Here is a 16,457-nt window from a genome sequence, read left to right on the forward strand (position 1 = left end):
CTGCCCTGTTGCCAAGTTCATGGGGGTCTTTTTACACTTCATCGACCCTATTGTTGAACACTATTGAGTGTTTCAGTTCAGTTATTGTATTCTTTTTTAAATTGTTAAAAAAGTTTATTTATTGAGAGAGAGAGACGGAGGCAGAGACATAGAGCAAGTGGGGTAGGGACAGAGAGAGAGAGGGGGAGACAGAGAATCCCAAACTGTCAGCACAGAGCCGGATGTGGGCCTTGAATCCGGGAACCACGAGGTCGTGACCCGAGCCGAAATCAAGAGTCAGATGCTGAACCCAGCCACCCAGGCGCCCCCAGTTATGGTATTCTTAAGTCCTGGGACTTATGGGAGACACCGGTGAGCTGGAGGGAAACAGAGGGACGGCACAGAGATGGCATCCTCTGGTTTCTCTAGAGCATCACGGTCTGCCCCTGCGTGTCTGTGAAATTCGAAGCTGGTCTCTCAGGCCACGTGGGGCCATTACGGTAAACAAATGGGCCTCTTTTAAGGAAGGACCAGATGTTTCTGTATGTCACCTCTGTGCCTCACCCCGGGAGGACAGCTGGTGAAGAACCATTTCTCTGTCTGTCATGGGCCTGTGGCACCCACGAAGGGGGGCCCACTTGGGCCCGCGGGCCAGAGGATGGAGGAGCATCCCCTGGCCAGTGGCCGCAGCAAGCGGAGTGCCACGCATGAGCAGGAGCTCTTGCTGGGAGATCCCGGCAAGGATTCCCGGCAAGGGAGTGTTGTAGTCAGTCCCTGGACGTGCGTTAAATTAGAAGCGTGCCCCTTGGGCCACAGCTATTAATATAAGCACCGGGGCCTCTTTCAAGGGGACCGGCCGTGCCGGGTGGGCTTGAACCCTTTCACACCTGTCTCCTAGTTCCCCATAGCCTTGTGCGTCTCCCGGGAATCAGCCCCGTTGGCTCTCAAACCCAGATGTCTTGGGGTCCCATAGCTCTCAAGGAAGTTGGGGTGCCAGATGTGGGGTCCCCACCCGTCCCCCCCCCCCAGGGAGAAGCCGGGGGTTGGGAGTTTCCTCCTGGTTGTGTGTCTCGCCACGTTGAGGGATGGGCTTTGTGGCGAGATCGTGTGTTAGCCTCTCCTGTCGTTTTTCTCGTTGGCCTGACGCGTATAGGAGCCGCTCGGCTAGTTTCCGGGTTTCTTTGAGAGGGACTTGTCCTGCGCGTAGCTGTGGATGCGCTGTGTCCGCGGGAGCAGGTGAATTCGGAAGGCTGCTCTCTTGCCATCTCTGCAAGTCTGCATTGTCTCTCTGCAAGTGACTGTGCTTATTTGACACAGATCGTGTCCACGAGCACATAGGAAAATACTGCGATTTCCCAGGTGAACCCAAAGGTTTAAGCGTAATGAGGTTTCAAAATGTATGCCAAGTGGAGAAACCTGGAGAGCCCACGTTCACCAGGGGATAAAGTGAACATCACAGAGAATGGCACCGACCACCATTAACGTGCCTCCTGCTACGGTGTGCTGAGGGCACATCATGCCTCATGTCCTGGTCCTGCTAAAACACATACCCTGGATCTGATCGTGAAGGGCGCAAAAGACAAATCAAAATTGAGGCACATCCTACAGCGTGACTGGATTGTACTCTTAAAAAAAAAAAAAAAGGTCAAGGTCTTCCAGTGTAGAGCCTGCTTTCGGTCTTTGTCTCCCTCCCTGCCACCCCCCCCCCCCCCCCCCCGCCATCTGCCCCTCAGCTGCTCACATGCTTTCTCTTCCTCTCAAAAAGAAACAAACATTAAAAATATAAAACGGGGTGGCTGGGTTGGTTAAGCATCTGACTCTTGGTTTTGGCTCAGTTCATAATGCCACAGTTTGTGGGTTCGAGTCCCGCCTGGGGGTCGGCACTGACAGCACGGAGCCTGCTTGGGATTCTCTCTCTCGGTCTGTCTCTACCCCTCCCTGGCTCGGTCTCTTGCTTTCTCTCTCTCTCTCTTTCCCTCTCTCAAAAAATAAATACATAAACATAATAAAAATTAAAAAAAAAAAAAACACCAAAAACCAAAGAAAGGCAGAGAAACCATTCCCCATCAAAGATTAAGGAGACCTGACTAAATGTCACAAGATCGTGACTTAGATCCTAGACCAGATCAGGGAAACACACACAACTACAAAAGACATTGCAAACTGACAGCAGTTGAATATGGCTGTGTAGACGGTATCTTTGTTGAATGTGTTTAGTTTCTTTATTCCGATAATGATAAGGTGCTTATGCAAGAGCATGTTCTAGTTCTCAGAAACTTCACATGAAGTATTTAAGCATAAAGGGGCATGATGCTTGAAACGTAACTCTCAAAATGGTTCAGGAGGCAAATAGACTATATATGGAAGGAGAAAGTCAATGGTGCAATGTGTAAACAGTTGTCGAAATGGGATAAAGGGGAGATAGGGGTTCTTGGCGCTAGTCTTGTCATGTTTCTTTTAGCTTGAGTTAGAATAGTCCTGGAAGAGCTGAAACTTGATCCCGTGCGTGTGCGTGTGCGTGTGTGTGTGTGTGTAAAATAACGCAGATGCACATACATACCTACAGGTACAGAACTGAAGCCTCGTGTTACTCTACGTAATCTTTGCTGCCTATGAAAGCCACGCTCGGACATCCCCCCCCCCCCCACTCACAGGATATTGTTTCGTATGGAAAGTCAGATGTGTTGCCGCTCGCAGGTTATCAAGGGAGTTCATGAGCTCCCGGCACCCTGCTGCCCAAGGAGTGATGGAGAATGTGTTTGTGGTTCCCAGTCTGGGGGGGGCTTTGCTACCGTGGGAAAGAATCCGAGGCACGTCCTTGCTACCCTTCATGGGAAGAGAAGTCTTTGCACGTGCACCGCGCCGGTTTGTGTATTCGTTCCCCCGTCAGAGGACTGCAAAATCAGGGAGATCCCAGCTCGGCTCCACAGAAGACAGCCACTCGTCTTGGTACTTTCCCCCAAACACGCATTTTGCTTGCTCGCGCACAATCTGCACCAGCGTGATCCATTCTACATCGGAAGCGAAACGATTCCCTCCCCGCCGGCCTGTGCCCAGCGGAGAGCGGAGAGCCAAACGCCCTCCTCACAGTCCTCCCCGTGCAGTCGTCCGTCAAAACAGCCAGTCTCTGAAACCAGCGCAGGTTTGGGGAGGTTATGGTGGGAGGGATAAATGATTGATGGCAATATGGCGAAAATTAGTCTCGGCGTATGTGGCCTTCAGGCCGGTGTCATCAGCCCACCTGGAGAAACTGAGCAGCGATTCCTATCAGAGATGCCATACTTACTCGGTATCGTCCCTTTTATTTTTTAAAGTTTATTTACGTACTTTGAGAGAGACGGAGCACTTGCTAGCGGAGGAGGGGCAGAGAGCAAGGGAGAGGCAGAACCCCAAGCAGGCTCTGTGCTGTTAGTGCAGAGCCCGACGTGGGGCTTGAACCCACAACCTGTGAGATCGTGACCTGAGCCAAGATCAAGGGTCAGACGCTCAACCAACTGGGCCATCCAGGCGCCCCTCTCTTGGTATCATTCTTAATAAGCTTGACCATCTCCTGTTACATCCAGAGTGTGCTCTGCAATGTCTTTCACTAGCCTCCTCTGCAGTTGGGGCAGGGGTGAGGGGATCTCCTTCTGTGGTGATCGTGACTTGGGCGTAGGAGGGCTATCCTCCCCAGAACCAGTTCTGAGGTATACCCTTTTAGGTGGGACCCCCGTCGCTCAGACTGCCCTTCAGCTGTGAGGAAGTGTCGTGAGAAGCAAATGCCGCCTTTGATCGAGAAATCTCAGCTACGGGAATGTGTCCCCCGGCCCAAGTTTTGCACAGGTGTCCTGATGAAATGGAAGATGTGGAGGATTCTGTGTCACAGGAAAAGACTGGAAACAACCCACATATCCTACCAAAGAGGACAGCCTAAATACTATCCCACTAACATACACTGGGATATTATTAGACAGCTATAAAAAAAAAAAACGAGAAAGCATTTGATATATTCAAACGGAAAAAATTGTTTCAATATAATTAAGAGTGGCTGGCTCTCTTGAGCCCATAAAAGCAAGGTATATATAACTGGGTGCATAGAAAGCGATCTTAGGTGTGGTAAAAAAAAAAACATAAGGAGGCACAGATCTTTGCTAACTGCTTTCTCGATAATAGTAGTGTGGAAGGATACACAAGAAAGCAACATTCACTCACAGGCCAGTGTGGACGGCTTGGGAATAGGGGATTTTCACCATTTGGCTTTCTCGATTTTTCACTTTTCAACCATGTGACGGTATTACATCTTTAACAACGAAAAACAAAGCACCCCACTCAACACTTTTTTTTTTTTGTAACATAACTGCGTGCTTTATTGAGATACACAGTAAAGCAGTAATATAATACAATAGTAAGGCATATATTTGGTGAAGTCTGATATGTTGTGAAAATGCAGGAAAACTGAAGTTTAAAAAAATAATTAGTAAATGTTACAGTGTTGGTGTTAAAACACAATCTATCATGATACTCAAGTAAGAACCCAGTACCTGAAAACAATGACAGAACATGCCACATGATGTTTATGCTTCAGTTACATTATGATTTACAGTTTAATACTTGGTGGTTATAAAGAACACGAAGTAATGTCCAAATTATGCTTAAAATGTAGCAGTAAAGCTCTCAATTTTTATTCAAATATTTTGACAGACTCACTCCAGAACTAATGTCTAAAAGATAAAACAAAAAGATGAAAATAAAATTATGCACTCTATTTACCTCTGCTTTTAGAAGGAAACTTAAAACCGCTTAGTAGGAAGGAACACAACCCCTTGTTTTTAATCCTGGTTAAACAAACAAACACACAAACAAAAAAAACCAAACTTGTGGGTGAAGGAAAAAGTCCAGTGTCACATAAAGGAAAAAATGCAAGACTAAAACCGAATCTTCAGGTCGTTTTGTTACCGTAGAGCTTTGGGTTTTCTTGTGGAAGTTACAACGGGGGGAAAAAAATCGAGAAAAATGTTGACACGGGAGACAAGTGGGTGAGAGCATGTGTGCACGATTATTAGGAACACCCCAAAACCAAAGTGAGGTAGAAATAGCATGAGAAGCCATGTTGGATGTTAATTATCATTAATAAAATAATACACAAAACCCACTCCCCAAAAGTTAACACTTGACCTAAGAGGTAACAGATTTGCAAAATAATAGGTCACACGGTGATTTCTATTGAATGAATGATTAAAAAAAAAAAAAAAAAATGAAAGGCTAAGAACACGAAAGAGTAAAGCTTGTTCCTACCAGTTAGTCCTCTTGGGTTATTCTTTTTGAACAATCTTTGTATCGTTAACCTTCCTCATCCACCAGCCAAGGGTTTGGAGTACTTTTCGGGACACGCGAATCCGTCTCCGTTCCCCCTTAGAAACCTGCGTGGAATTGCTTGTAGAGAAATGTGAAGAAGGGCAACCAAGTTCATGGGCTTGTGGGTGGATATTTAACAGTAACACACCGTGATGAGGCTGTCTTACACATTTTCCCGAGGGTTATTTTAAATGAAGTCTTGTGGGCATTTAAAAACTCATTGCAATGGGGAAAGCCCTTAAAAAGAAAAAAAAAAAAGAAAAGAAAAAAACCCCTAAAATAACCACTGCTGTTTGTGAGAAGAGGGCAGAGGGAATTCGTTGTATTTACCAAGATCTCTCAGTGTGGTTAGGAACATTCATCCAGCCCTTTACTTCAAGAGTGGCCTCCCTCCCTCGCAGGGATCGGCTGGCCATCCACAGCCTTCCAGGCCTACCAGAAGGATCTCCTACTGTCTGCGCGTGAAAAATGTCTTCTGATGTCGTGACTTGCGCTGAAGCATCATTAAATGTAGACGGTGGCCTTGCCAGCGGCCGGAAGCTGAATGTATCAGCTAACGGATCACTCGGACACAGTAAGTCCTGTGTATTCATTCACATGTCCCTTTGCAAAAATTCGGTACCGTCGCTGTCAGTGGAAAGTTGCAAATGAGAAACATCTGGGGCCCCAGACAGTGTTTCAGTGTGGTAGCTGCCCCCTGGTTTCAGGCTCCAGGGAGAATTCATTCTAGACCAAGCAGGTAAGCCTGCGGGACCAGAGGCAATCTCTTTGCATTAGGAAGTGGCCAGGTCATTTGAACAAGAAATTTCAAAGGTCTCCACAAATTCAGATCTATGTATCTATATCCCTACAGTATTTACATACTTCTAGACATATAGATGCAGGAAGCGAAAAACCACAGCCAGTCCCACTCGGCCAGGGATTCCAAAAAGAGCACTGTGAAGTAATCATCTGGTGGTGTTAGAGGAAGTGTCCTATCTTTAATATGCAAGAAAAGAAAAAAGCATGGATTTCATATGGCTGTCACGCTAAAACGATGCAAAACAATGCGCTGCCTCCAAGTGTGTGTGTGCGTGTGTGTGTCTGTGTGTGTGTGTGTGTGTGTGTGTGTCTGTTTTTAGGGGTTTTTATAAACAACTTTTTTTTTTTATAAAGCACACTTTAGTTTACAATCTTTCTTTATAACTGTTATAAATTTTTAAACAACCCAAAATGCGTTCCATATAAAGAAATGGCAAGTTATTTAGCTATCAAGATTTTACATGTAGTTTTCTTATAACTTTTTTGTACAATTGCATAGACGTGTAAAACCTGCCATTGTTAACAAAACAATAACAGACTTAGAAACTACTGAAATCTACAGTATAGTACCACTACCCTTCACAAAAATATAGATTTTTTTTTTCTTGTAAACTCTTACTGTCTAATCCTCTTTGTTGTATGAATATTATAAAAACCATGCGGGAATCAGGAGTTGTAAAACATTTATTCTGCCCCTTCTTCGTCTGTCATGACTGACACTAAGGACTCCATCGCTCTGCCCAAATCATCTGCCAAGTGGAAAAGGCTTCCTACATTGTGTCCTGGAAAACAAAGAGAGAGAAAGACTTGACACTAGGTGCAGGGAACGGGAGCCTGACTCTCTGCCGTTCGGGAAATCCTTCCCCACTTCTAGGTGAAGACAACACAGAAGCCGCATCGAGGTCTACACGACACGATTGGATTTGTCACCACTTTCCCGGAAGAAGCAAAGCCTTGTTAATGAAGCCATTCTGCGTGGTTAGTATCGGCTTACTACCGGATCAGGCTACTGGGGTCGTTTGCGTGGACGAGTGTCAGCGAGTGCACTCATCTTCCCCATGGAAGGATCTAGCAAAAGGATTGCACGGGGGAAGCACAAGGTTCCCTTGATAACAGGAGTGTTGCATGACGGGGTGTCCCTTTTCCACCTTGTTGTGGGAGATGCCGTACTGTGTCCTTGTACTCAAAGTTTTGTACTCCCAAACCACCGCCACCCCAACTACCTCCGCGGCCACCGTGACTCTATCTACCGCCTTTGCCATGATCATCGCCACCACCGTGACCAAGACATGGAGTCTTCATTTCCGTGCCGTCTCCAGCCGCTGCCTCCTTCCGAGGCCACGGGAGAGGAGGCTGTTTGCTCTCTGCTTTTACTGGAATTGGAAAACAAACTCTGGAATCGACCTTTTGGGATATGAACCTTTGAATCTGGAAGCTTCTTCTTAAAAAAAAAATCCCTTTTCATTCCAAATTGCTCTCAAGCCTAATTATGATCCGACCCACATGCAAAGCATGGATTGGGGGATCCTGTGAATGCATTTTTTGTTCTCCTCCTCAATGAGGGTTGACTATCAGAACAGCCTTTTAGTAGTAATGTGACATGACCTAGCAGGAATCCCCCAGCAGGGAGCACAAAAGCTGCAGTGTCTCTGGTACTCTGTGGCCAAATTCAGATGTAGAGTCAGATCATTTGAGTCCGAGTTTATGACTTGCCTTTTCATACGTGTCCCATATTTTCATGTGGCTAATTTTAATTCGCGGACATTACTAAATCATTGTACTCTTGGAGCACTGCCTTTGGAACTAAAAATGCTTTACTAGGCTATTACTACTTTGCCATGTATCAACTTTATATACATTCTCATCAGTGTTAGCATCCCTGTACACATTAAAGATAGACTAGGGCAGGTGTTCTGCTCTCATATTTATTTCAAGAGACACAGCATTTTAAAAATCCACACGACAGAGGGACGCCCGCGTGGCTCAGTCGGTTCAACGTCCGACTTCGGCTCAGGTCGTGATCTTGAGGTTGTTGAGTTCAAGCCCCACATCGGTCTCTGTGCTGACAGCTCACAGCCGGGAGCCTGCCTCGGCTTCTGTGTCTCCCTCTCTCTCTGCCCCTCTCCTGCTCACGTTCTCTCTCTCTCTCTCTCTCAAAAATAAATAAACATTAAAAAAATTTTTTTAAATGAGAGCAAGGGGGAGGGGTCTGCGGAGGATTTACAGGCAGGCACCTGCCCAGCGATGGCTCCAGATCAAGTTAAGACTTAGAACAAATTGAACACCATTCTGCCATTGGCTTGGAGGTGATGAAGTTTGTAACTCTTGGGGAGCTTTGTATTAACGCGAAGAGTTCCAATGAGAACTGGCTGTTTAAAAAAAAACAACAACAAAACACTCTGGATGTTGGTGGAGGCTGCAAACAGAAAAACTTGGAGCAAAGCAGGTGTACCGTTCCTCGAGTGAGCCAGCAGTGTGGCAGTCCTCAGTGAGGAACGGAAATCAGCTTTGGTTTTTCTAAACCATACAAACCGCTGGAGGACACGGTGGGCCCCTGGCTGCTCCTGAGAGCACAGACACTTAACTGATGCTGCCAGGTTGAAGGGCTTCCCTTGTATCTGTTTTTTTTTTTTTTTAAGGTTATTTATTTATTCTGAGAGAGCAGGAAAGGGGCAGGGAGACAGAGAATCCCAAACAGGGTCCACACTGTCGGCACAGAGCCTGATGCGGGCCTCGAACCCATGAGCCGCGAGATCACGACCTGAGCCGAAGTCGGACGCTTCACCGACTGAGCCACCCAGCGGCCCCCTCGTATCTCTTTTGGACTGCCGGGACACCCAGGGAGATCTACCCAATCACTCGTGTGGACTAGCTGCAAGTTTTCAATGACTTGCAGTCTTCGCAGCTATTAATGAGGCCAGGAAAAACAAAACCTGAGACCCTTACAACCTGGTAAGCGACTAGAACTCGAACTGTTTCTCATCACCCACATCCAACTAGGGGCTAGCCCACCTGGGAGACAGAACATGTATTAGAAAACCCAAACCGAACAGGGACGAACTCCTTTTCCCCGCTGGCTTACTGATCATAATCAAAAAAGTACCTATTTCGCTTTAGCTTGTGGGCTAGGGAACATGGACTGCAGTTCGAGAGGAAGTGCGTTCGTGGGTTATACAGCCACGTACGTGCCGCTCCTATTCCTTGCAATGGTGTTTCAGTTTACTACCCGGAAGGCAAATGCTCGAGACTCTCCAGAGGCATCACTTCTAGGGGTGTCTGCTCTTTAAAAAGTTACTAGGTACAAGAGACGTTCATTACTCTTAAATACACCACACCCACGCCCACAAAACGCCAGGTGGCCTTTAACCTGTCTGGACGGTCTACAAGGTTATCCATGTGTGGAAGGCAGAACATTAGTGAGGTCATTAATTTTACCTGACAGGAACGTGAGGGGCACTGAAAGGCAGGCAGGATTTAGGGGTTTGCAGTCAGCTTCAGGCACAAGGTGACATAAAAATACGTCTGTAGAAAGTATTAATTTAATCCATTCTTAAGCAAGGATTGTTGAACACAAAGGCACCATGCATCGAACATGAGGGCGGTCGTGGGGTTTTCCAAGTTGGCGCTAACCACAACACATTTAGTCCCACGAGCCCCCACGGCCGGAGGGAGTTGTCTTCCACAGTGATTGGAATTGTTAAAAATACAGTTCCCAAGTAAATGGTTCGCATTCAGTTGGCCACAGCAAGGCCAGAATACTGCAGTGAAATTCGTGTTTTCCTTCTCTGTAATTTACTCTTTGAAAAAAATATCTAATCTACTGTCCATGTGAGGTCATTTTGGTAGCACTAAAAAATCACTTTGGTTCTCTGGATTTCTGGAAACTTGTCTGACTCGAATATACAACTCAGGTAGTAAAGTTTCCAGATGCCTGTGTGACTCGAATGTTAGGTATTGCTGGCCTGTTGTAAAATTCATTCACGAGAGAAACACGTTCAGGGTGGTCAAAATTAAGGTGCAACTTTTCATAGCACGTCAAAATAAATCGTAAGGGGCACTTACCATAAGAATGAACCCAAGAAGCCTCACCTAAGAAGTATGTGAGCCAGGCAAACGGTCAGGAGCATTCACTGCTTCACCAATTCGGGTGTCCTCAGTTTCTCCTCCCAGCCTGCCACTCCCCCCCCCCCCAGGACCCCACTGTCCCCAGCCTTGGAAGAAAGCATGGGTACAGACACACGGAAGGACCGTTCAATTCATTAGACTTCCATGGCATGGTGTTGGCAGACTTTCCAGTATGACTCCTTATGTTTAAATGAATCCGGGATGACTCTTGGCTATCCTGTTGCTGAGGATCTAGAATCTTCTCACATGAGAACTCTCTACCTGTCCAACCTGTGTCCCGGAACAGCATAGGTTAGCGCTACCCATCAAGGACCTTTCCTTCTGCCATCCTTCACGCTAAACTCTAGGTAAGGACAAGCTTGTTTCACTTGAGCTGTCACTCAACACTGTCCTCCAATAGCCGCTGATCAGGTAATGCAATGTTGAGACAATGTTTCTGACAGAAGTATGAAGGAGCTTTGCCTGTCACATCTCAAGCCACGTTCAGTGATAGTACTGTATCTTACCCGCTTCGAACCCATCAATAGGCGCTGAGAAAAAGCCTCAAGGCTCCAACATTCAATTTTTATCCCTCCTTGGACATGTTCTATCTGGTTCCAAATGCCAGGGAAAGAAAGCGCACTCTCGAAAGGGCTAGGTGCGATGACACGGGCCTTTCAAACACCATTTGCTAAGGCGGCGATTAAGACTGAGTGTGGCTCTGGACCCAGACTGCCTGGATTCAAATTCTGGCTCTGTCATTTGGAACACCCTGCTTACGTACTCTCTCACGGACTCAGTTTCCTTATTTGGAAAATGGGGTTAATAAGAGTACCTACCTCATAGGTTTGTCATGAAGATTACACTATGAAAAAGATGGCAAGTGCTTACAACAGTGCTTGGCCCAGTAAGTGCCCCCAAAAAACAAAAAGTTAGCTGAAGTGGGAAAGGAGGGTGGGGATGAGGAAAAAGGAAAACAAAACGAACTCATTCTGGAAGAATAAAAACCAAGGGCACTGGCAGAAAATGCTAAGGTCCTGGAAGTAGACAGAAACTTCACGACTCATCGGTTATGTTCAAGGCTAAATTCATTGTTTTGAGGATTCTGTTCACGTGACAAATGGCGAGAGACGATGAACCGCAGGATTCCAACCTGGGGACCCCACAGGGCTGCCATTTTAGAGAGATTCCTGCTCCCCCCAACCCCTGCTCCTGTCGTCATGGTGATGACAATGGCAGTGAACATTTGAAGAATGTTCCTCATGAGCTGCAAGTGGAGAGGTGACTACCATCCTTACGTGATGACACATTGTAGTACATACATGCGCGTGCACACACACAATTCTTACACAAGCGCCAAACATAGAAAGCGTGATGAGACACACAGAAGCCATGGCCGTGAGCCTGAATCTCACTAACCTCTCTCATTGGCTTCCCAGGGGTATTTCTTCCTTTAATAACGGGAGAGAGGAAGAGGCAGAGATATCAGAAAAGAAAAAAAATGCATAAATAAACAGTTTCATACCCGTTTTGCTGCTTTCACCAAACAAATGTTGAGATGACAATTCATTTATTCCCTTCTGGAAAAAAATACAAACCGAAACAAACAAAAAAAAATCCGAAAGACACATCCAGTCAAATAACCTTTACATACACTTAAAATCAGTGTAAACAGATAACATGATCCAGGAGACATCACTTACAGAATCCATAGAGTTCATGTGTTAAACTGGATGGAAGCGAGCACAGCGGAGAAATCTGACTAAGTGAGCCTTGTTTTCAAGGACGGCTTTAGAACCTCAAGCTGCACGTCCAAAAATCCCCATCTCTTCACTCTCAACTTCCCAACTTCCTGGGATGTGAACAGCAGCTGACTGTGTGTCCCAAAAGTCTGCACCCCAAATGCGAGGCGAAACGCCACAGAAGCGAGACTCCATCCCCTTGGGACAATCTGTTCTGTCTGGCAGAGGCCGAGCATGCCCAGGATGACGGGGGGCGGGGGGGGTGGTGGCGGGGGCGGGGGGGCGTTTGAGAAAAGAGAAGGAAAAAAAGGGCGGGGGGGAGGGTGGGGGGGAAGGAGAGGAGCCCCACTAATGGGCAAGCCACAGAGCCAGATCCGGGAATGAGCCTTCAACTTAACTTCCTCCCCATAATTCGACAGGTACCAGGCGCCTTGAGAGTCAGTGGCTAAAGACCCAGTCGCCTTGTTTGTCTTATGGAATCCTCCACGGGTATGCTTAGAGAGCAGGTTCTGATAAAATCTTGTATGATAATATCCATAAGTGGACAGAAAATTCGGGACCTCTGACCATACCCAGCAGGTCTTGGGCTTGCAATTTCCTCTGACCACGAGGGCCTCCGGGTGAAATACTGGTTTTCAAACTTCGACTTGAGCAGTGAGACACATCTTGCGACAGTCTGAGGTGAAATCCCAGAATGTAGGACGGAGCCACGAGAACCCCTAGTACGTCACCTCCTTTCCCCCGGGGTCCACCATGCTCAGGGGCGGCAAGGACCGAAACACCCCACAACGATGTGAGGACTACTCGTGCAGACCAAAGAAGTAGGGAACTTCTATTCCAAAAGAAATCGTTCCAAATTCAAGGTCAGGGTCTAAAACCTCTAGTACGCATTTACAGGTTCTCTAAGTAGGACTCTCCGTCCCTTCCTCCCTCCCTCTTTTCCTTCGTTCTGAATTTTCCCACGTGACGCCGAGATTTCTTACAAGTATGAAAACTGCACGCTCGACCACGTAAGCACGGCCAAGGTATTCATGACGTTCCTCAAAGCAGGGAAGAGAGAAAAAAGGGCACTGGCTCCTCAGCGGTGGGTGTTGCCAGTGGTAGGCCCAGACCAGATGACAGGAAAAAGGAGAGGGAAGAGAACCTCATTTCCTTCTTGATAGTTCAAAAGAGTCCCAGCATGAGTGACTTATCCATTGCTTTGGACTCCTTGAGCAAGTTTTTTGTTTTCTAATCTTTCTATTTCATGGTTATACTGTCTGGTGGTGGAATTTATTACCTTCCCCTACAGGGCTGTGAGTCCTTGAGGGCAGGGCCCATATGTGGCTTAGCCGTCCTCTCTAGCTCCAATAACTTCTGCACCCCAACACTATGGGCATCTGATAAAGACGGGCTGAAATGAATTAGTAAGGTAGCCACGAGATCATGGTCAAGAGTTCTTCGGTGTTTTAGGCAACTTGGCCTTGCCCATTACCGTTTGACTTGCGTCCCAAGGGCCGGTAACTTATACTGGCTTGTAACTTGGGTCTATTTCTGAAACTAAAGAGCCTTAGGAAAGACTGCCGTTAGAAGGTAACGGGATTTAGTCTCAGAATGTAATTATGGTTCCTAGAGTGATCAGGGCTACCTGTCTTTATTCTACGCCAAGCCGTATTCAGAGCTTGGTATCTGCTGGTCATTACCGAATATGCCCCAAATTACTTGGGTTTTGTTTCGGGCACTTCTTCAGAAACCACGTTTCACGTACAACGGACCTTCCGGAGCTACGTCAATCCGAATCTCTTTCACAATCCGCCCTCATCGCTTGGGTCCCGATGTGCTCATTCCCACAGTACAAAAGGAAGTTCCGCGTTTTGTTTAAACAAAGTTAAAACAAATAACGTTTTCCGCTGCAGTGGACTAGTTTCTCCAGTGACAAAATACAGGCTAACTGGCTGCACCGCTTAAACATATTCTCTACCAGTAAAAATAAATAACAAATAAAAGCGCCAGATAAGTTTTATTTCACAAATACATTCTTCGGAAATGAGTTTCCTAAAACCTTCACTTAGGCTGTCCATCTGGCACTGTGATATGTTGTCAGGAAATGAATCAGGAGTAAAAGGAAGTACACTGGGGGAGTCCTGAGTCTGAGTAAAGGGCCCGGTCGGGTCTGGAGAAGTCAAGTTTCCTCACGCAGCATGAATTTGAGATGATTCATCATTTAGGGTCAGAATCCCAAGACGTTACCACTTCGGGGGTAGCTTCAGCTTTGTAATCTCAGTTTACCAACTGTTTTAAAAAGCTCAGGAAGAACGAGCCCCTTTTTAGGGTTCCTGTTTTATCACAAGCGAAAGAAGATTCAAACGGCTATACTTTCAGTCTTAAAGCACGTATGGTCTCTGGCGAACGTGGACACAAATACACACGTGCATCCACAAGCACGGTTTCTGTTGAGCTGAAAGTTGACCAGCACCGAAGTGTGTTAACTGTGCGTATGTAATGAGCTTAGAATGGACCGCAACAGCGTAAGGCAGGGGTCGGCAAGCTGTGCGTGTCAGGGGCCAGACGGTAAATATTTTAGGCTTTGCAAGCCACGCAGTCTCTTTAGCAAATGTTCAACTCTGCCACAACTACCGTGCCCTTGGAGTGAGAGAGCAACCGTAGATAGAGCCTAGGTGAAGGGGTATAGCTCTGTTCTAATAAAACTTTATTTATAAGAACAGGTAGTGGGCCAGGTTTGGCTCCTAGCCTGTAGTTTGTCGGCCCGTGGTATATAAAGGGCTAACGGCTCAAAATGCACGGAAGCTAAAGGGAAACAGAGTGGTGCCTGAAAGGGGGCACATGAATGCTTCCGTCTTTATGCTGTGCTTGCATAAGAGAACCACAGACAAGACTTGAATTTGAGAAGATGGCAGGTTTCGTAAAGCTGTTGGGTTGCTAATTTAGAGGCATCTGACAGAATGCGTGTGGGCTTTATGGAGGGCTGGGTAACATGAGGGGATGGCGTGGACGTTGGGGGTAAAAACGCGGCACACAGGTCAGCAGGTACGAGACTGTACAGGCAGCAGGAATGCCTGCACAGCACTGTTAACTGTGCTGTAAGTTGTCTTTATTGCAGTACGAGCTTATCTCGAAGCCTATCGTTCGTTAATTAGTATAGAGCGGCACCCCATTTTTAGAGAAGCCAATCCCATACCACTGACAAGGGAAGCATTTTTTCCGTAAATGCACACACACAGAAAAACACTTTTGTTAGGATGTGAGATGCTCAGAGACATAGGGGCGAATCACTGAAATTGTTTATTTTTAAAAGATGTTTGTTGGGGCGCCTGGGTGGCGCAGTCGGTTAAGCGTCCGACTTCAGCCAGGTCACGATCTCGCGGTCCGGGAGTTCGAGCCCCGCGTCGGGCTCTGGGCTGATGGCTCGGAGCCTGGAGCCTGTTTCCGATTCTGTGTCTCCCTCTCTCTCTGCCCCTCCCCCGTTCATGCTCTGTCTCTCTCTGTCCCAAAAATAAATAAACGTTGAAAAAAAAATTAAAAAAAAAAATAAAAGATGTTTGTTGTTCATTCTACCCATGTCCTGTTCCTGTAGAATGGTGGAGAATCAGAAAGTGTCTTATAGTAGATAACGATTTTTATTACAGTGGAATTCCACTTCTACAGATACTTAACAGACGGAGGGACACCTTATTGGTAGACAGATTCGATAGAAGTTGGCTCACGTTCTGTGTTTAATATACACTGAGCCGCTCAAATCCCTCAAGTGGTTGTGAATAACTAACTATATCCCGAGATTCACCAGGAAAGATAGCACCACAAAGCTAAACATGCACAGGTTCACACCTTGAGTGCCCTGAAATTTATATTGGCTAGGAGGCAGGCACGTAACCCCCTGATTGATTCGGGTAACCGTTCAGCAAGGCCAGCGAGATAAGATCAGGAGCCTAATTTCACTTGGTGAGTGGCCATGAGCAAGGCACTTTGGGCTTCCGGGTACTTGTGGTGAGAAGGCGAGGCGAGGATTAGTGGATACCTTAAGACTTGAGCCTGAAGTCAAAACTGTGGCCAACGGCAACAAAAAAGCTGTAAACGTATAATGCACAACAACTCCCCTCTGGATATGCGTTACGTTTCTGAAAAACATACTATTCTATTGAAAAAGTCTTTTCCCCTGGTGGCAATTATCTAGCAGGGTTAAGTAAACCACGAGGTGGTAGTTAACAGCGCATTTCCACTAAATGTCAGACCTCTGGCTCCGGCATCTGTCCCGAGTTACCCACACAGCTGTCCGAACCAGCTGTAGCAACCGTGAACTTCATTCATCCTAACACAGCAATGGGAACACGGGTGGCCGACTCAGAGTAAAAGTACAGCGTCCTCTAAGCTATTAGGAAGGTCTTGGCAGAAACTTCCATGGCAAAATGTTTCAAATAAGTGTAACTTTCTTTTAAAAAAGATGTTCATCTGGGCAAGGAAAACTGAGATCACTTGGATCGGTATTCTTTAAACCACTGC

At 46.6% G+C, this 16,457-nt stretch overlaps 1 protein-coding gene across 12 annotated transcripts in view; it reads right to left on the minus strand.

Moving 5' to 3' along the window:
* Nucleotides 1-4,604: 4,604 nt before the first annotated feature.
* The window catches only part of DMD (dystrophin), a 2,018,590-nt gene continuing 2,006,737 nt past the window's right edge, over nucleotides 4,605-16,457 (minus strand). For 6 of the 12 annotated variants that reach the window (XM_043570321.1, XM_043570318.1, XM_043570316.1 and 3 more), the window contains 2 exons: nucleotides 11,638-11,669; nucleotides 4,605-6,896 (listed from right to left, as the gene is read on the minus strand). In XM_043570321.1, the coding sequence (XP_043426256.1) occupies nucleotides 6,885-6,896; nucleotides 11,638-11,669 (44 nt within the window). In that variant the 3' untranslated portion in view covers nucleotides 4,605-6,884. The remainder of the gene's footprint in view (nucleotides 6,897-11,637; nucleotides 11,670-16,457) is intronic. The other 6 variants (XM_043570319.1, XM_043570317.1, XM_043570315.1 and 3 more) reach the window with 1 other exon arrangement.

Source organism: Prionailurus bengalensis, chromosome X (assembly GCF_016509475.1).
Source record: "Prionailurus bengalensis isolate Pbe53 chromosome X, Fcat_Pben_1.1_paternal_pri, whole genome shotgun sequence".
Taxonomy (NCBI): Eukaryota; Metazoa; Chordata; class Mammalia; order Carnivora; family Felidae; genus Prionailurus; species Prionailurus bengalensis.